The sequence below is a fragment of the Nannospalax galili genome, unplaced genomic scaffold (assembly GCF_000622305.1).
Source record: "Nannospalax galili isolate Female #2095 unplaced genomic scaffold, S.galili_v1.0 scaffold639, whole genome shotgun sequence".
NCBI lineage: Eukaryota > Metazoa > Chordata > Mammalia > Rodentia > Spalacidae > Nannospalax > Nannospalax galili.
In genome coordinates, this window is record NW_008344644.1 from 946,440 (window position 1) to 967,826 (window position 21,387).

Consider the following 21,387-nt stretch of genomic DNA (forward strand, 5'->3'; position numbering starts at 1 on the left):
AAGTACAGAAAAAAAACATAGTACTATTTCTGGTTTCAGACATCTGCTGAAGTCTTGGAATGTATCCCCTGAAGTTGGAGAGCCACTATAATGCCACCTCTACTCAGAGATGGTTAATGTGCTCTGGAAGTACGAAAAGAAGCATATACTGGTCCCCCTTAAAGTATACAGCCCAGCTAGGTATTGCGGTTGGTCAGAGAAGCCATACAAACATTCCATGACATATTTAACTACTGAGTGATCTTGGATATTACAGATCTATATATCTTAAAAAAGGAGAATATGCTGTCACTCTTTTAAAAAAATTCTAATTTTTACTTGGTACAAATCTGTGCTGAATTTGTGTAATTATGTTTGTGCAATCTGTAACACTCTATGCCCCATACAGTTTTAAAGTCATGAATCTATACATTGAAAACAGTGCATTCACTTTATAAGAACTTTATTTTTTATATAAGAAAATAATTCTATTGTGCTTAAATAAATTTAATTATATTTATTTCATGAATGGTTAGTTTTCAGATTAAACTTTTTCTTTTTTACTTAGGGGAATATGAATTAGTACAAAATAAACTACTCTTGATACTAAAGAAGTGAGAAGAGTCATGAAAGAATTAGGTCTCACAGTAGTCAAAACTGAGTATTTTGCGTCCTGAGAAGAGTGAGAAGGACGCACTGAACCTAGCAAACCATTACAAATTTTATTTGTCCTCACAGAGCACAGAAGGCAAGCACTGTTTCTTGTGCAGATGAACTAGTTTTATTATCAAGGACTACAAGTCATCATTAAGGAACTAGTGTGGTAACTTAATATGGCATGGATAAAGAGCTGAGGGTAAATGCTTCTAAAATAAATGCAAACCGTTTTGTGGTTTCAAGCTTCTTTGATGGGATCAGTCCCCTACAACACTGTCTTTTAATTAATTAATTAATAAAATAATTAATTAATTAATTAATTACTGTGTGTTCACACATTCCACAGTGCATATGTGGAGGTCAGGGGATGACTTTCAGGGGTCGGTTTGTGGTTTGCCCCTTGGTTCTTACTGTGTGAAGTAAATTCAGATTGTCAAGCTCCTGGGGAAAGCACTTTTACCAGCTGATCCATTTCATTACCTTCTCCCAAAATATCATCTAATTCAAGCAACTGTAGGAATAGTTTGACCCTAGTTTAACTTAAAACTATAGACTACGGATAAAGTCATATGGATTTATGTTTGGCTCTATTATAACCAGGTGCCATGCCACTGGCTTCTGTTTTGTTTGTATCCTTATTAGGAGTGGTTCTGTGACTCAGAGAATAGCTGTCACTGGTGTTCTTATACGGAGGACATGAGAGATCTGCTCTAATGTACTCACCACAGTGTGGTTCTCAAGGGTCAGTCTGAGGTCCTTATTACTGAGTGTGAAATGCCTTGAGTGACACATATTCTTGATATCCCCAGCCTGTTTTATCTTGCCTTCTTTTTGGGGGGGGTCTTTTTGAGACAGGGTCTCCTCGTAGCCCCAGATGGCCTGGAACTCACTATCTCACGATGCTTGCCTTGAACTCACAGAGATCTGCCTGCCTCTGCCTCCCGAGTGCTGGGATCAAAGGTATGCGACACCACTTTCAAGTGATATATATTTTCCCCCATTTTATGTAGCTTTGCATCCTTTATCCTTTGAATACTGTTTGAGCTAAAGTGATATGAAAATAAATATGCATTAAGTTGCCCTAATCACACTGATGATGTACTGATGGAGAGGCACTGGAAGAATGAGAGTACTTCTGAGAAACATCCAGAGCACAAGGCAAAGGTCAGCTGCTAAGGTACCTGGATGTTGGAAAGTGTGGAAGACACAGGTCTTTTCTTAATATCCTCTGGGTACTGTCCCCAGAGTCTTAGCAGGGGGAACCCAGGGAATGAGAACAGCTCCCTAAGGGAGGCTATAGGTAACACAGATGATGGCGTCTCTGGGCAGGAAATGGTGGGTAGCTCTAGAGTGCTCTCCTCTATGAGTTATCATGCATCTAGGGAGAGAACATGCTTAACATGCAAGACACCCTGGGTTCCATTCCCAGCAACAAAAATGAAAAGGAAAATGGTTCCAGCTCAGTTCTGATCATGGATCAAAGGTGACATTAAATACAGTCTCTGAAGCGCAGCACTGCTTTGCCATCTCCTAATGTTTAAGAGGATCTTCAATGGGAAAGAAGCGGACCTCAAAGAATCTGAACAATGCTGACAGAAAGATCAGAAAAACATTCAAGGACCAAAGCAAAGACGAGACCATCTCAATGTGGAACTAAGAGCCAGTATAGCTTAACTTTGATTAAGGAACTGAACAAGGACTATACGAGAAATGGAGACACAGATATGGGTGTTAAGGCACCCAGAGTCACTGTGAAAACATCTACCCTTTTATTTTACAGAAAACATCAGGGGATTCAAATATAGATGCCAGAAATTGTTTCTTGAACTTTGATGGGGATTGAGGTGGGAACACACATGTATGCACACATACACACATATGCATGCAAACATGCTCTTGGGAAAAAAACCACCATTGTGAAGAATGAAAGACAGCTTCTGCCCGTGTCTCCCAATTTACCGGTATGGCATTTCATGCTTTTCACTGTTGGAAATTCTTATTACAGAGTAAGAGAGAAATAGAGAAATTGTTTCTCATATGTTACAGTTTTAGCTCAAATCGGAGGAAACTTTTGTTCTTGGAATTTTTTTCTTTTTTCTTTTTTTTTTCTTTTTATGAGAGAGGGCCTTCCTGTAGCCCCAGCTTGCTTGCAACTCACTATATGGACCAGGCTGGCCTTGATCTTACAGAGATCCATTGGCCTCTGCCTCCTGAGTGATAGGATTAAATGTGTACACTATCATGCCCAGCTTTTGTTCTTGTAGTTGAAATTGCACTTTGATACAGCACATCCTTTTACCTGCAGCAGCCGATGCAGAGATGGGGGTCTACTCTCCCAGACCTCAGTGGAGATGGTGACTTACCCCCAGGTGCTTTGAGTTTGACTGTCATGAGCTCCTCTGAGACCTTGCCCTTTTTTATAGCTTGTGCATTGAGAGGACATCCAGATAAGCTGTAAAGAGAGAATGTATGCTAATGTGTGAAGTGCATGTTATTTCTTATAAAACTAGAAAGTTTTATTTGCTACCTATTGTTGATATTACCTACTCATTAATTATGCCAAAACCCAGTCTCTTTGTAGAAAGTAACCAATAAATATACATCAAAGCAAAAAAATCCAAAGGCCCTGAAGTAATGGAAAATGTTTCACATTTTTCTTTTAAATCACAGTAGAAATTGCCACTGTTGATAAACAATCATGATTTTGTTCATTTTGCTAGAATGGTACTCTTCTACATTTATGAAAGTGGTGCAGACTTCAGTTTCTGTACATACGAAACTGCTCATATAGGTTAAGAAGGATTGCTCCCTACTAACAAAATTGCATAAAAAATGAAGCAGAATCTAGTTCTTCCTGTTTTCACACAAAGTATATTCTGATCTTTACAGAATGACTAAAGTCAGTAAAAGTCAGGAACAACTCCCACTCTCTTATGGCAAATGCATTCTAGATATGGGAAAGTTTCTATTAGTTTTATATTCAATTGTTAAAATATTATTTTGGGGGGCAGGGTGGCTCAGTGGTTAAGAGCACTGGCTGTTCTTGCAGAGGACCCTGGTTTGATTCCCAGCACCTAGATGGCAGCTAACAACTGCCCATAACTCTAGTTCCAGGGAAATCCAACACCTTCTTCTCATCTCCTCAGGCATTACACAACATGGGTACACTTACACGCATGCAGGCAATGTACTCATACACATAAAATAAAAATAATAAATTAAAAAAAGTTATTTTTCATTTAAAGAAATCTGAATCCTCAGAGGGAAATAACAGCAGCCTCTGCAGCTACAGCTGTGGTGGGGTGGTCAATGACCCGAGGTGGTGCTCACTGAATGGCTGCTCTCCTTAGCAAGGCTCTCCCTCCTATCACCTGCTGTACTTAAACTGTATTAGTGTGATAAAGACAACACTGAAAAGAATGTGGCTTCTACCAATAATGATCAGAAGGTGTTCTTTGTCTAAGCATTCATTAATTCTTTAATGATTTTGTTGTTTCTCTTTGAAAACATTTTTTAAATAAAAAAATGAACAAAATCAGCCATTTAAAGTATTTTTCCCTACAGAAATGTGGTTATGACTCAACCACAAAACAATAATTTCAACCTGAAGTTTGTGATTCTATGGAAAGTAGAAGAAAACATTTCTAGAGCAAAGTCCTTAAAAACCGTGAACCACTCCAACTTTTAAGGATGTGAACCACTACATTCTTTAAGAATGAAACCAGACCCTTATCTTTCACCCTGCACAAAAGTCAACTCCAAATGCATCAAAAACCTCAATGTGAAAGCTGAAATTTTGAAAGTGTTAAAAGAAAACATAGGCAGTACCATACAAGGGATAGGTGCAGGAAAGGACCTGCATCTAAACTGGACACCAGTTGCTCTGGAATTAAGATCAACAATCAACAAGTGGGACCTCATTAAACTAAAATGCTGTACAGCAAAAGAAACAACCAAGTAAGTGAAGAAAAAACCTACAGAGTGGGAGAAAATCTTCACCATGACACATCTGACAAAAGTTTAACATCCACAATATATAAAGAACTCAAAAAAACAAAGAACCAAGAAAACAAATGACCCAATTTAAGAAAAAATGGGCTATGGATCTGAGAGTTTGCTAAAAAAGAAATAAAAATGGCTAAGAAATATCTTAAAAGGTGTTCAACATTATTAGTAATTAGGGAAATGCAAATCAAAACCACTTTAAGATTTCATCTTACCCCAGTCAGACTGGCTAAGATCAAGACAAAAAATGATACCAAATGCTGGAGATGATGTGGGGAAAAGAGAATGCTCATCTGCTGGTGGGATTGCAAACTCTTGCAACTACTATGGAAAGCAGTGTAGAAAACTCCTAAGAAATGAAAACTGAACCTACAATATGACCTGGTTATACCACTCCTTGACATATATCCAAAGGACTCATCCTACTACAGAGATACTTGCACATCCATGTTTGTTGCTGCTCTTTTCACAATAGCTAAGAGATGGAAGCAACCTAAGTGTCCCTCAACTGATGGGTCGATAATAAATATGTGGTACATTTACACAATGGAGTTCTACTCAGCAGTTAAGAAAGATGGAATGATGAAATTTTCAGGTAAATGGATGGAACTAGAAACTGTTAAACTAAGTGCAGTAGCACAGACTCCATAAAACAATGTTCTCCCTCATTTGTGGATCTTAGCTCCAAATCCTTATATGTGAGTATATGTACTGATGTAACTGCAAAAGCCAGAAAATGGAAAGGAAACATGGAAGTAAAGGGAAAGAAGGAGCCTGAGAGAGAAGAATATTAGGAGACAGGTGTCACCAAGGGGGAAATTGGTAAAAGGGGGGAATTTAACTGGGAAGGGAATATGGAGAGTTATACAAGGAACCATGGGGGTAAACAAGAAGAAGGAGCTCAAAAGAGGGGGAATCATAGGAGCCAGGTATTATAAAGGCTGAAATGGGGAAAATGGAGATACTTTAATTGGGGAGGGAGGAAGGAGTATAGGCAGGCAGGGAAGGAGAAATAAATAATGATTAGCTGGTGTGAAAAACCAGAGGGAAATGTATTAGTTCAAAAGCCTACTCAAAAATTATACATAAATATCTCCACATGAATCCATATATTTAGCTGAAGGCTATACAACAAGAAACAATGCCATACAGGAGAAAGCTCCCTTTGAGTTGTTGGCCAGGGTTGTCCAAGAGACTCCCAAACTACTCAGGCTATTGCCACAGCCTTTAATTGCCTCCCAAAACTTGAAGGTAAAACCCTATTGCTGAAGACAGAGTATACTTAAGACACAGGACTTGGAGTAATGGAGCTGGAACTGACCTGGAAGCCTCCTCCCTGAAGGCTAACTCTCATAGTTTTGGAGGACACTATGCAAACTGCTAAGGGAGAACATCAATCAATGGTCCAACCCCAGCTTTAAGGCCCAAGTTAACCACAACAATGACCAGCACAGCAAACTGTATTGTTGCATTAGTGGCACTTTTATCTTGGGGTTAATCAGCAGCTACTTAATTGGACTTAAAGCCCACTCAATGGGAGGGAACTCATGTATGGTAATGTAAACATAGCCCAATATACATGACAGGAGATGTCAGAGATCTTAGAGAAAACCCTTAGGGTATCATATTCATAGACAAATGTAATTTCTTAGTATATGCTAAATATGGATCCTTGTATTTATAAACAAGTATGCCAGTCACCATTCATGAAAGAAGGTTCTTTTTGCAACAGACAGAGACCACTGCAGAGTTACACAACTGGTCACACTGAGAAAAGTGTTTGTGAGATGCCCAACCCTAAGTGACACATCTACAATGGAACCTCTATACCTAAGGCTGACAGAATGTAGTGGAACAAGGGGATAGAGAGAATACTAATGCATCTCTCAAGTCTCACCAACTAAGCTCCTTCATGCCACAGAGGGCAATGAATAAAAAAGGCCATAAATGGCCAAAGCAGAGTTTGTGTCTTTGGACAAGACTCCTATATTAAACTCCACCCACCCAGGGCTCAGGGATCATTGCAGAAGAGGGGGTGGAAAGATTGTAAGAGCCAGGGAAGGAGGTACATGACCATATGGAAACAGAGTCTTACAGGCTCCTGGAACCATGCTCATATGAACCTATAGCAATGGTGTCAGCATGCACAAGACCCATGTAAACTCAAGCAGCCAAAACTCCAGCACAGATTTGGAGAAATGGGCAGCAGACCCCCACCTTAGCCAAGAACTATTGGCAGCTGATTACTGCTGGGTGAGGGAGAGTTGATCTTCTTTAAGAGAGAGACTAGATAGGCTGACTAGACCCTAGTTGATGAGTTTGCACTGAGGGATGTCTGGGTACACTATCTTGACTCGATGGGCCTTAAAATATATGATAGAAAGCATAAAATCCAGTGGGGTGGGCTATGGGGGTGTCCGGATGAGGGAGGGGTATAAAGATTACGATGCTTTGTATGAAATGCACAAAAAATTTAATAAAAATACACATAGAAAAGAATAGAACATAATTCTATTTAATATATGAAACATGTAAGAACATAATGGTAACAGAGATTAGATAGCATTTTAAAAAGAGGAGACTGTGTGATTTGCTCATATTTGATTAAGTGATAGATTATTTACACAGGAAAAGAAAATGAAAAGCTTCTCTCTGCCAATCATTGACTAGGCAAGCTTCATAATTATTTGCACAGGTGTGTCCTGTTCTATTGCCACATGATGTGTTCTAAGAAAACAGTTATCAAAGGGAGGAATATTTAGTTTGTAAAATGGAATTATACAGGTGCCCATGGTAAGTCCATATGTAATAGAGCGACTAGTAGCATCTCAGTAGAACCTTCCTGCATTCTCCCTGAGAGTTCTGCTTTGCTCAAACAATTTTAGCAAATTTCCAGGGAGACACAGTGTTGTAAAAAAGTTAACAAAGCATTATACACCATTACACAACTCAGAACCTACACATATTGTTATGAAAGTGAGGCTTTGTTTTCATAAATGCCACTTGATACTTTGTATCTTCTAATGTAATTAAATCAGAATATGAAGTTAAATTTCAAATTTAAAAGAAATGGGTCTAGAAAAATATAGAAATGGGCTGGGAAGATGGCTCATTTGGTAAAGGGTTTGCCTTCCAAATGTGAGGCTCTGAGTTCAATCCCTAGAACCCATGTAATAAGATGTGGTGGCATGTGCTTGTGATCTGTGATGCTGAGATGGAAGGTGTAGACAGGTGGGTCCCTGGAGCTCACCAGCCCATCAACTTAGCCTACTAGGTGAAGTTCCAGGCCAATGAGAGACCTATCAAACAAAGATGGAAGGTGCCTGAATGAAGGTTCTCCTCTGATGGCTACACACATGTTTACACACGCACATGTGATCTTCTCTCCCCACCACAGAAATCCTTTATAGTTTTGAAAGTGGAACTTGGTATACCCAGGATAGAACCCCTGGGGTGTAGGCTCCATAGTGAAAAGACAAAAAATCAACATGAGTCTTATATGATTTCCATCAAATGTGCAACTCAGGGCATATCAAGGCCATGGGCAGATACACCTCATTTGCCTTCTTAGAATACTCAGGGTGGTCTGAAAACAGACTTCATTTACTTTCCTAAAACAAAATGGCAGGTGATAACTTATGGACATTTGACTTGTGATTACTGTTCCTGAATAGGAAACAAGGACCTAAACACAGGTTAAAAGAAGGTGTGCCATGGTAGACAGGAGCCTACACTGAAAGCCATCATTTGAAAAAGTCAGACTTTCTCCATAAGCAGGTTTCACTGGCAACCTGAAAACAAGCAAATCCTGGGAAGGATTCACTTTCTGATGTCATTGATTACTGAAGTTGTCCTCTACCTCCACACACAAATTCTAGTTTTCTCTATAAGATGATTTCACTGGCAGTTTGCAAACAGTTTCTGGAAGGATCACTTTTTGGTATCATTGACCTGTACCTTCAGGACAGAGTACCAAAATGCTCTGACTTTGCTCAGTTTGTATACTGCCCGTAAAAGCATCAAAGGTTCCCTGAAATATCACTGGGCTCCAAATCAATATGATGCACACAAAGTAGTCTGCAAGACTAGAAGGGGGTGGCCACATATTGGTTGGAGAAATATATCAGGAACCTTCTAGCTTTTTCCATTTAGATATAATATTATCCAAAAGCTGGATTAAGATCATCCTTGAACACCAGATGGTGTCCCCAGGAACCATGATGCTCAGTGATGAAGGAAGATTGTCAGGTGCAACTCTAGAAGGGCTGTCTACCCTCCTACATCCTCGCACTCTTAGCAGTTTCTGTGCTTGAGTCACATCTCCCCAGCAGCAGAGGAGCTGCTACCCTGGCCTGAAATGGAGCCAATGCATGAGAAGGAGGAATGATATAAATACATACGGCGAAGTTTACAATTACACAACATAATAGAAGCGATATCGCCACTTGGAACTGCAGTAACCGCTAAAAGACTGAACCACTTAAAAATAGCAATATAAGCAGTATTTTAGAATTTAAAAAAGCAAATTCAGTCTCTAGAGCACTTGAAAACAGTGTAGTGAATTTTCAGAAATAGAGAAAATAGCATTTTTCATTCTTCAGGCTAGTTAAATATCTACTTAGCAAAACAGTGTAAGGATATCTAAAGTTCTATAATCAATGACAGGTCAAAGAATTTTGCTCTTCCCCCAAGCAACTCATGTCACAACAAACCACAACAACAGAACAGAAAAATCCCAGAAAACAAGATTACCTTCTATGGGTGACGAAGACATTGTTTACATGGCCCAGCCCATTGCAGCCTGGCAGGGGGCAGTGGGGTAGTTCCTGTTTGTTCAGTTTCCAGGAGAGAGGGGCCCCATTGAGAGGATTTTCCTTCTGTCTCTTGGCAGCCAGGGGACAGCCCGAGGCTGTGCGGTGTGATGTGTATTTACCTGATACGTGACCCTGGCCATCACACCCTATTACGGGACATCTAGAGAAACACAGGAGACATTACCAAGTGGAAAAAAGGCAGTAACAGTTCAATCTAGTCAGGAAACAATAATAGATTTTTAAAATATTTTACTATTTAAAAAAATTATTTATTATTTTATGTGTATGAGTATATTGCCTGCATGTAGGTAAGTGTACCCATGTCATGCAATGCCCACAGGGGACAGAAGAGGCTGTCAGACCCCCTGGAACTAGAGTTACGGACAGTTGTTAGCTGCCATGTGGATGCTGGGAATTGAACCCAGGTCTTCTGCAAGAACAACCAGTGTTCTTAACCACTGAGCCATCTCTCCAGCCCCATTACTTACTATTTTTATGTGTATGAGTATATTGCCTGCATGCACGTAAGTGCACCTGTGTTGTACAATGCCTGTGGAGGTTAGAGGGGGGTGCTGGATTCCCCTGGAACTGGAGTTATAGACAGCTGTTGGCCACCATGTGGGTGCTGGGAATCAAACTGGGCCCTCTGAAAGAGTAGCCAGTGCTCTTAACTGCTGAGCCATCTCTCCAGCCCCACATGATAGTTTTAAAGGATGCCACCAGTAGCCTCAAAACAGCATTTGTTAGCGGTAATAACAATTGGCTCTGACCTAAGCTCTCCCTGTAGCCTCAGCTGGCCTGGAACTCACTATGTAGAATAGGCTGGCCTTGATCTCACAGAGATCCACCTGCCTCTGCCACCCGAGTGCTGGAATTAAAGGCATGCACCACTACATCCGGCTACATTAAGTCTTTTAATGTCCACTGCAAACACTTTGGGTAGAGAATATTACCCCATTTTGCAGGTAGGGAAAAATGAGGCTGTGTACGAGCTTAGCTGACTTGCCACCCATTTTATGAGATGGAGCCAAGTTTATGCCCATTCTTAGTGCTTCTACAGTGCTGCTTTCCTTTAAAGTAGGTGGAAAAATAATGAATCTCTCCCTTCTTATGCATTGTCAAAGGAATGCAGAAGCAGCTATGAATGAGAAAATCTTCTTGAACTTCCAAACAGTATGGCTGTTTATCCAGAAGCCCTGGTTCCCAGTGATGTCTGTCTCCCCAGGATTAGGGAATGTTCAATGGCATCCCAGTCAAGGTCCTCCCACACAGTCCACAGGGTGCAGCCAAGCCACACTCTTCATCTGTTGCACTTACTTAAGTTCAGGGTCTTCTTTTTCTTCCTTGGTAGGGGTCATTTTGATGCCACCTTTTCTTGCACGAGGGCAGCCAGACAAGCTAAAATGTGTAGCCAACAAAGAAGAACACAAACCCATCGTGATGTTACTGGCACCAGCCAACACACTCGTCAAGATTTTAGGCATGGGGTCAGTCTTACCTTCGGTGGGAAGCATAGTTTCCAGTCACATGCCCAGAACCATCACAACCTGGGGTCGGACACCTGAAAACACAGGGATACAGTGGGCTCCCAGGTTAGGGGACATGACATGTTGGAGTAAGTTAAAGACGATGAGCTGCTCTGGTGGGAATCTTTCTGTTTAAATGTAATTGGCTTTTCATTAACAATCCATATTTAAAGAAAAATTTAACATACAAAATTGATGTGTGATGCTTGGTTGACAATATATTAGTTGTTATCTATTACACATTTATTTTTCTCTGCCCTATTTTTAAAGACAGGGTTTCAGGGTTTCACTATGTATCTGTGGCTGACCTGGAACTCACTATGTAGACCAGGCTGACGCTGAACTCACCGGGATTTGTCTGCGTCAATCTCTGCACCTACCTCCTAAGTCCTGGGATCAAAGGTGTACACCGCCATACTCTGTACCTTTTCTTAAATTTTATCTCAATGAACTTTCGTGGGATGCTTTTATATCATGGAACACCAGTCCTGAGATACAGTATTTTTTTTTCAGATAAATTAATAAGCACACATTTCTTCCAGCTAGCCAGAGAAACAGGGATTGAGTCTTTAATCAACTAGCCACACGAACTACTCTCTAACTAAGTAGACTTACCCCTTATCTTTCCCTATTTACATTTTTTTTTAGTGAAAGAGTGCTTTAATAGCTGTCCTAGTTTGCTTTCTGTTGCTGTGATAAACACTATGACCAAAAGTAACTTGAGAAAGAAAGGGTGTCTTTCAGCTTACAACTCCCATGTCACAATCCACCACTGAGGGAAGTCAGGACAGGAACTCAAGGCAGGAACCTGTACGCAGGGACTGAGGCAGAGACCACAGGAACACTGTTCGCTGGCTCTGTTCTCCTGACTTGCTCAGTTACCCTCATTATACAGTCCAGGCTCACCTGCCTAGTAATGGTACTGCCTACAGTTGGCTGGACCTCCTGCTTGAATTAGCAGTTAAGAAAATGCCTCACAGATATAGCCAAGGCCAAGCCAATGTAGGAAATTCTTCAAGTGAGTTTCGTCTTCCAAGGTGTCTCTAGTTTGTATCAAATTGACAGAAACCAACTAGCACAGCAATTTACTGGAATTGTGCATTTTCTATTGTGTCAAATAATCCTTATTTGGGATTCTCCTTGAGTATCTAAACAAGAGGTCAGTAAAATGCCTTTTTTCCCTTATGTGGATAAAAGAGATAGATGGCTGCATAAAACACTGAGCTACTGAACACTGCAAATGGACCTCTTAATCTATAAGCTTTCAGAATCTTACTGACTTTTTTAAAAAAATAGTTTAAAGCCGGGTGTGGTAGCATACACCTTTAATCCCAGCACTTGGGAGGCAGAGGCAGGTGGATCTCTGCGAGTTCAAGGCCAGCCTGGTCTACATAGTGAGTTCCAGGACAGCTGGGGCTACAGAGAGACCCTTTCTCAAAAAAACCAAAAAAAAAAAAAAAAGTTTAAAGAAAGTGTTTGAACTGACAGTTACAATTAAAATGTGGTAAAGTGGAAGTTTAGAGAGACTAAGGTATTCTGGTGTGCCTTACTTTTCAATCTGTTAATTAATAATTCTGTAATATTCTTATATTTCAATCTAGAAAATGGCAGTCAATAAATGGACTTTGAGAATCTACTCTGACACAATAAATTGTACTAACACTTTGAAAATAAGAAACATTTGCATATTTCAAAGTTTTTTTTCTACTGGTACAGAAGCTACAGATTTTTATATTAGCTCATTAAGGGTATAAGATATATTGTATTTTGAAGGTATTGTATATTTAATATAGATATGTAAAATAGCATATGACAGATGCATAATAAAAGAATAGGAAAAATAAAGGCAATAAGTAAATATATACATAACTCAGAGATGTTTTAAATGAGGTAAAAATGAGCCCAAACATTGTTTAGTAAAAGTTAAAGGTTGTTGGGAGATTTTAAATTCCCATAGGAAACATATTATACAATTTTCCTAAAACTGATGATAGAAATGCTCTGCTACATCTTCATTGGTCTGATTCAGAAGATAAATTCTGAAATTAACCAGAAAAGTTTGCTTAACAAATATATCATTCCTTAAAAATCAGGGTAAAACACAAGGCTGAAAAGCAAGCAAATTAGTGCAGGTCAAGTATAATGGCTTGGTTTCAAGCTTTTTGGTGAGAGTGCTTTGCTATTCAGTTAGGTACAACTTATTTTCCCTTGGCCTTATGGATGCTAAGGAGGGCTCCACCAGGTGAAGAGGGGAAGATATCAAGCTTCCCGACACTTACTTAAGTTCCTGAGAGTTGGCAGCCATGAGGGACTTAAGAGTCTTATCTGCTAAAGGGCATCCAGAAACACTACAGAGGGAAGAGAAAGAAGATGCAATGCTGACATGGACAAATCTGACTTTGTAACATACATCAAGTTATGGGTGAGTAGGAACTGAGACAAATAACTAGAATTGAATCTGGGCTCAAGGCCACTTAAACCATCTTTTGTAATCTTGGATTCTCTATTTTTAATCCAATGAGAACTCAGTGATCAGTGGTGACTGACAGCCCACTTCCACTGAAGTACCAGTGACGATGGTGTCAGCTTTGGACCACCGTCCAAGGGAAAGAAAATCATATCATCAGGAGGGTAACAGAGAGATTCAGCACAACCTTCAGTGCTGTTTGGTGTCCCCAACAGCTTGATTTATTTGTCTAGGACTGGAGATGCCACATCCACTGAATGGCCTACTCTGTCAGGATCAAAGCCTGACCTGAAGCCTAAATTGGCCTAAAATGGCAAGGCTGACTCCATTTTGTTCTGGCTGACTTTTGCTTTATCCTGTATTTCTGCTCAGCCACTCCCACTGCAGCCTACCAGCCATGAAGGCCACACCTGTAGTTTCAGGGGTACATTGTTTCTACAATACTGGGAAACTTACAAGTAGCCAGGTAGCATCTCCAGACAGCACATCCTCCCTCCCAGTACCTGCATCTCCATGGAGCCCATTGTTTCTGCAATACTGAGAAACTTGTTTTTCCTAACCCAAACTTTTTGTTAACTGAAAACCTCTTTGTTTACTGCCCTGCCCCTGGTCTGGAGTAACTATGGTGATCTACTTTAACTATAGTTATTGGCTTTACCACTGGCATGATGTAATTGTGGTTTTAAGCTTTATAAACCCTACTGTGCCTCCCCTCAGGGTCAAGAGCTCTTTGGGGTGTTAGCCCCGTCCCTGACTGCCAGCTAATAAAAGGCTCTTAATTCGACCTAAAGCTGTGTGGCATTTCTCTGAGGGTATTACATTTTTGACTAAGAGTCGTGATTTATATATGCTCTAACTGTGTTTCTGAAAAATAACCTCCAATCCCAGCTAACTCACTGTCCATTTCCTAACCCAGACAAACATCTTGCCAGAATAGGTGAGAATAAATATTTGCAGCAGAGCAAGATGATGAAAACCTGACCCCACACAAGGACATTCGGTACCTGCGGTGAGATGCATAGTTGCCTGTGACATGACCACTTCCATCACATCCTGGAGTTGGACAGCTGGGCCAAAAGAAATATAAATCCTGAGTGTCAAGTGCATTTCACAGGTTTATTTGTTCTTCCAGACAGATTACAAAGTCTAGTCTCCTTTCAAGATAGCATTATTTAGGACTTGCAGAAACTAGTGCATTAATAATTTATAGGTAAAATAAAACTAGGAATCATAGCATTCTGGGTTACTTCCTTAGTTATGTTTCCAATGTTACATCCAATTCCCCAATTCAAATGATATAGGGAAGTGACACGAGCATGTCAACAGTGGTTTGTGACACCATGTCCTAGTGATTTGTGAGTCAACAATCAATGATGTTCTATTCTTGGGAAAGGTAAATTTATGTATACATGATTTATTACGATAGCAGACCTGCAAATACCTGCACCAACTATATGATAAATTCTGGAGGAATTTATGTAGGTTTTTAAGAACAAGACTAGCAATTTCTTAAACGTTTTAGAAACTACGAAGAGAAAAAGAAACTTCTGACTGCAATATAAGCTGATGTTTTAGGTGGGAAAGTTACTGACAATACAGAGATGGGCAAGAGATTTAGTTAATAAAACTCCTGAGCAGTATCACTCAAAGCTGTAACTCAACATGATGCTCCTTAATTCACAACTAGACCAAGAATAGCCTTTAAGTACACCTGCCAAAGGTGCTCCAGTACGACTGGTGTCTCCTCATGCCATCTCCGAAATGGGTCCTTTCAGGCTTCTTAATGTGTGTTTAAAATAAAGAAACTAGTTATCCCTAAGTGATTTCCCTGCCAATTAGAGACGCCTTGGTTTTTCAACAATTTATTTCCTAGGATGCTGCCGAAAGTACTCATTGGCATGAGCAGAGTGACCCTAGCTACTCAGTACTACTTGTGGTAGCGCCAAGGACTTGAGGGAGAATCTGCTACATCCTTCATGCATCTGCTCTGACCTCCAGCCTAGGGCAACGGTCTTTCCAGTCAAATACAGAATGAAGTCTTTTAAAAATATTTTATTATTTTTATCTTATGTACATGAGTGTATTGCCTGCATGTATGTAAGTGTACCCGTGTCGTGCAAGAATGAAGTCTTTTGAAGAAATATTTTGGAATTAACACATTTCTGACATTATTCCTTTCTAAATACTTTTTCCCCTCTGAAAGCTCTCTAAATGTTTCCAGGTAACGTAAAGGAACTATAAACATTATAACTCTCAAAGGAATGTTTGCTTTTTGGGGACTAACCTAAACTGGGTCATTTAATTCTTCCCCTATTCCTCTTTCTTGATGGGATGCCAGAAAGCATAGATACTAAAATATATGTAAAAAACTAAAAAAAATATGAACAGTGATCACATTTTGGCTGAGTTATCTTGTTGATAACAATCATTTAGTAACATCTCTGAACATGATACAACTGGAACACTGAAAGGGTGATGGGGTGTTTCAAGTGCTTGGGAATTCTCACTACCATATGGTGCTCCAAAAAGGATTGTGTTATTTTATTTTTCAGTTTCTTACTACACTCATTAACATTTCCAAAGAGGCAAAGAAGTTACATTGATTTTAAATAAATTATCCATGAAATGTAATAAGAGCATGTAAATTTGATTAGCCGATTTTTTTTTAAAGCTTTGTGGTATAAAAAAGTCAAAGGCATATAAAGCAATAGTAACACCACCACAACAGGGAAAGTTTCTGGTATCACGGGTTCTGATGCCTAGCACAAATTCAAACCTGCGTGAAAATATATTATACAGACCAGGTGCCAGGGCTTGTTGGGTGATATATTCTAGGAAGGTTTACAGATAAAAACACCAAAATCAAAGTAATGAAACTAATTCCCTTGGTAACTGGTGCTCAAACCTATGCAAGTTACAGGACAGTTAGACTAAAAATTCTATTCTGACCAGTTTTTAATAAGCAATTAAGGTTCTATCATCTCTTGTAAACATAAATGAAATACAATAAAAACAGAGTGTCACTGAGTAGTCAGGTATTTATGAAGTAAATGCACTAAAACAGATGTGTATACACCAGGGATACCCATCCGAATGTGGCACCTGAGAGGTCTTTTAACTTTCAAGGAATTCATGGTTATACCCAAAGCATTGTTCAAGGTCTTTGGAAACCTTCCTCTTTTGTATTTACCTTCATACTCAGGAGCAGTGTCCATTACAAAATAATCTCGCTTCATTTTCTGGCCCCAAATGGTCAATCATCAATCATTTACACAGCATTTAGTTTGTAATGACTTTTGGCAATTTCTAACAATCCACCTTCAAAAGATAGAAATTTGCCATTTTTGAAGGTATTACAAAAGCACACGTGGAAAGGAAGTTTAAGAGATGATGAACAAGCTCAAACAGTAGGTCCACGTGGGAATAAGTACCTGGCTATCCTAAGTGGCCTTTTGGAAAGAAAACGTTCTGGGAAATTTAAATGGTGCTCTTTGTCACGTTGTGTACACCACCACGACCCAGATAAAGACTGAATTCACACAGCAGCACACTATTGGACCCATGCAGGCTTGCCTGTGAAAGCTTTAAAAAATGTAGTGTCTAAACTTACTTAAAAGCTACTTGAATGGAGCTGGAGAGATGTCTCAGCAGTTAATAGCATTTGCTACTCTAACAGAGTAGCTGGGTTCAGTTCCCAGGACCGATATCAGGTGGTTCACAACCTGCATCTCCAGTTCCACAGGATTCAACACCCTCTTTGGCCTCCACAGGCATCTGCATGTCTGTCATGCTACATAAACTCACTCAGGCGCATGCACACATACATATAAAATTTTTAAAAGTTTTCTAAAAAGGCCACTTGCATGTAGAGGCAGCAAACTGCTAATTCTATAGAAGTTCAATCTGTACAAAGCCCATACTTAGCACTGGTCAGCATCTGAAACATGCACTGCATTCTAGGTCACTGTGCATGCAGTTTGGGTATATAAGAAGCACAGTAGTACATATTATGCACCAGTGGTATAGCCAAAGCAGAGAACAGAAGCTGAAGAAAAGCAAACAACCACACTTTCCAGGCCTCATTCCCGGGAAGAGGGGCAGGCAACAGAGAACAGAGAGGAAACAATTTGTACAAATTGGTGAGGTGGTGATAAATGCTGGTGAAGAAGAGATCTGGAAAGCAGGACAGGAGTATCAGACTTGTGCTGAGCAACTGCAGTAGACAGAGGATCTCCCTGGCAAATGTCAATGGAGGAAAGAGCAGGGGTCAAGAGGATGCACCCATTCTATAGACTGTAGGGAGAAGAAATAGCAATTGTAAGGGCCTGAGACAGGTGTGCATGGGAAACAAGATATAGCATGACCTAGGGGGCAGGGTTCGGGGGGTGGATAGTTCTCTGTTCCTGTGGCCTAGCTGATGTATTTTAGAGGTCACAGTTGGGGGTGGCAGTTCCAGTACATGTAGGAAGAGGGGAGAAGAGGTCTCAGGACTGAGCTGCAGGTATTCGCACCATGGGGGGGCAGTGACTAAGAAGGAATCACAGGGAGGTGGGGAAAGTCCTCAGGTGCAGGGTCCCAGAAGCCAGGTGTGGCTGGTGAGTGATGGCTCATGGAGGAGGGTGTGATCATGGCACCCTCTGTCCACCAAGCAGGAACAGGAGGCTCAAGTACCAACATCCAGATTGGAAGTCAGAGGGTGGTAGAAAGCTTAATAAGGACAGTGGTTTGGGTGGACCCATAAGAGTGGAAAAGATTCAGGATCACACCACTGGCCACTTCCTAAGGAATTTAGTTGTAAAAACAAGGGAGGCCAAGAGAGTCTGCTTGGAAGCTGTTTCAGGAGCGGCTTTAACATTTGTATTAAATGGAAAAAATATATCTTATGTAAAGGGACACAGAGAGCGTAGAGGTGTGGGTTCCAAAGTAGAAAGGAAGCTGATTAATTGGCAGTTGCCCACGTATTTGTGCATGGTTCTATGTGCTGAATATTTATCAATCATTTACTTATGGCAAATTGTCTCCAGAATTCCACTCACTCATCTGCATTCGTAAGTAGCACTTACTGTCTTCAGGTATGCCCTGGTTTATATTTATTTTACTTTTGTTTTTATTGACACATAGTAATTGTCATTTTTAGGGGTTACCATGATTTGCATCTTAAATTTATCTCCCAGAGGCTATGAGCTGAAGGATCAGTAACCAGCCTATGGTATTACCGGGAGGTAGTAAACCTCAGTGTCACTGGGGTGTGTCCCTGAAGAGGCTACTGGGGTCCTCCTTCTTGTGTCCTAGACACTGATGCAAGCTGCTTCCTCCACCATGTTCCTGCCATGATGCTCTTTCTGCCTCCTCACAGATCAAAACGCACCAGAGAAAAGTGACCACAGGCTGAAACCCCTAAAGCCATGAGCCATAATCAACCTCCTATGATAGCAGGTACTTTGTAGCAGTGACAGCAAGCTGAAGGACACAGAGCACAGGTGATACTTTGATACATGTTTGCATTGCATTAATGTTTGCATCAGGGTAACTACTCTTTAAACAATTCTGAGACAAAAGCCCAAGGTGTAAGGAAAACCATTCACTCCCTTACCCAAGCCATAAATTGCACAGCGTTTCAAGGTTAGTAGGTTTCTCAAAGCAGAGATTAAGACCTTGTGGGGTCAATGTATCTCAGCTGAGAATCTGTGACCAAAGCACATACCTTCAAGAGTTATGTTCTTTCTTTTTTTAAAATTGTTTTTGTCAGGGTCTCCCTTGACAGGCCACCTGGAAGTCAATGTGAATTTGGGTAGCCTCTATCTCGCAGAGATCCACCTGCCTCTGCCGCCTATGGGCTGGGAATAAAGGTGCATGGCCACCACACCTGGCATTTTCATATATTTTTTTAAAATCAACAGACTTTTCCTTCCCTTAGCAAAAGACCTTGCCATGTACACATCTGTAAAAGCTTCCCTTAGTTCAGTGCATAGTTTAGGTACATGTTGGTATCCAACTACTACTAGTTCAAATTGTCCTAAATAGTTCTAAATTTAACTATATACACCAGGATATTATGAATCAAAACTGTGAAACTTTAAGTCTCCTAATGGCAGAATTTTGGGAGCAGGTGACTGGACACCACTTACGTGATTAATTCCTTTTTGAGATCTCTTGCATGGAGCTTGGGCTTTGGGCTTGGAATAGAGGCCTCTACAGGAAACTTTTTTTCCTCTAAATTTTCTAGAGAGTTCACAGGGTCTTTCTGGAAAATAAACAACAGCAAGAAAAACAAAGGAGAAAAAAAGAGATAAAGAAGTCATTAGGGACCCTGAAAAGACGAATGGACTTGAAATTGCATTTGGCTTGAAGACTTAGCTGGAGTACCACACGGGACTCATATAAGATTAAATAAGATAATAAAGAGAAGGCTGGAGTGCAGGGTACAACCAGACAGGAACACCCTTAGAAAGTTCACTTCTTAGCAAATACGGAGACAATTTGTTTGAACCATGTAATTGTTAATATATAATAAATATGCCCTAAAGAACCCGAGAATCATAGTCTGCGTATCCAGCTGTTACGATGGTAGTGAAACAGAAGGAAAACTGATAAGTTATTCACACAGAGTTTTAAATAGAACAGGAAGAAGTAAGTACAGGTTAACAGATCCTCATTCTAATCACTAAGTCATTAAGATCTAAGTTATCTGTGTGTAAGAGCTGAGTCCTCAGTAGTCAGGCATTAAATTTCATTTTTCTGAATAATTCTTTTTACCTCACTGTTTTTCTTTACTTTTCTCTTTAGATGAAATTTCTTGCTGTATATTACTAAGTTTCATGCCTCCTTTTATGCGTGATGCTGATCTGGATCCCACATGAAAAACATTAATTTTTATTTTTTCTTCAGACAGGGTCTTTCTATGCAGTCCTAGCTCTCTCAGAACTCACTATGTAGACCAGGCTGGCCTTGAACTCATAGAGATCCACCTGCCTCTGCCTATAAAGTGCTGGGATTAAAGGAGTGTGCCACCACATCTAGCTCATTTCTCTAAATCATTTATTTACCAAGTGATACATTATTTCACAGAAAACTATTGAAGATGCTCCTCATTTGCATAATTAGCTCATTTTTCTTCATGAACCTTATGTCTAGTAACTGTAACACTTTCTAGAGTTAATATTAAAATCAGATTAACTAATATTAAAAGTCTTGAAAATACTGATGTATTTAAGGCAAGAAAATTATTTTGAAATGCCCAAAGTAAATCTCACTAATTTAAACAAATCTCTGTAACATGCTAATAGCATAATATATATAATTTTTAATAATTTTGAGGCTGCATTCAAAAGCAAGTTTTGAAGAAAGTCCCTAGATTTTATTAACCAAAAATGAAAAGACTTAACTGTTCATCTTACCAGGACAATATCATTTTTCTCACTGATTATTTGGATGACAATTCATCAATCCCATGCACACTTGTGTGGTGCAATGTCTTCTTTCAGACTGTTTTTGTTGCTAAATATTCCATGTTATTTTACTGATAAAATAGTAGCTGATAGAAATATGCATTTGAGTCGGGCGTGGTGGCACACGACTTTAATTCCAGCACAGGGAGGCAGAGGTAGGAGGATCTCTGGGAGTTCAAGTTCAGCTTGGTCTACAGAGAGAGTTCCAGGCCAACATCAGCTGGGACTTCAGGAGACCCTGTCTCAAAAAGACCAAACATATATATTTGAAATGAAATGTGCTTCATTGTGTACTAGATACAGAGAAAGGCTATTTCATGGCACCTCAACACTATGGGCAGCAGCAAGGTAGGTGAATGAAGGTATACTTTTAAAGTTTTCTTATGCAAATGACTTAGTGAAAGGACCCATTTAGAGCTCTAAACCCATTCTATGAGCACTCTAGTCTGTATTGGGTTTAGGTAGCAGTTTTCATTCCAGATTAGAAATGT

At 40.0% G+C, this 21,387-nt stretch overlaps 1 protein-coding gene across 4 annotated transcripts in view; it reads right to left on the bottom strand.

Annotated features, from left to right (window-relative positions):
• LOC103740310 (ST18 C2H2C-type zinc finger transcription factor) overlaps window positions 1-21,387 on the bottom strand; it is a 165,346-nt gene that overhangs the window by 11,944 nt on the left and 132,015 nt on the right. For 3 of the 4 annotated variants that reach the window (XM_008840900.2, XM_008840901.2, XM_008840903.1), the window contains 7 exons: window positions 19,577-19,692; window positions 14,453-14,515; window positions 13,261-13,329; window positions 10,954-11,016; window positions 10,773-10,853; window positions 9,394-9,615; window positions 3,000-3,088 (listed from right to left, as the gene is read on the bottom strand). In XM_008840900.2, coding sequence (XP_008839122.1) covers window positions 3,000-3,088; window positions 9,394-9,615; window positions 10,773-10,853; window positions 10,954-11,016; window positions 13,261-13,329; window positions 14,453-14,515; window positions 19,577-19,692 — 703 coding nt within the window. The remainder of the gene's footprint in view (window positions 1-2,999; window positions 3,089-9,393; window positions 9,616-10,772; window positions 10,854-10,953; window positions 11,017-13,260; window positions 13,330-14,452; window positions 14,516-19,576; window positions 19,693-21,387) is intronic. The other variant, XM_008840902.1, reaches the window with a different exon arrangement.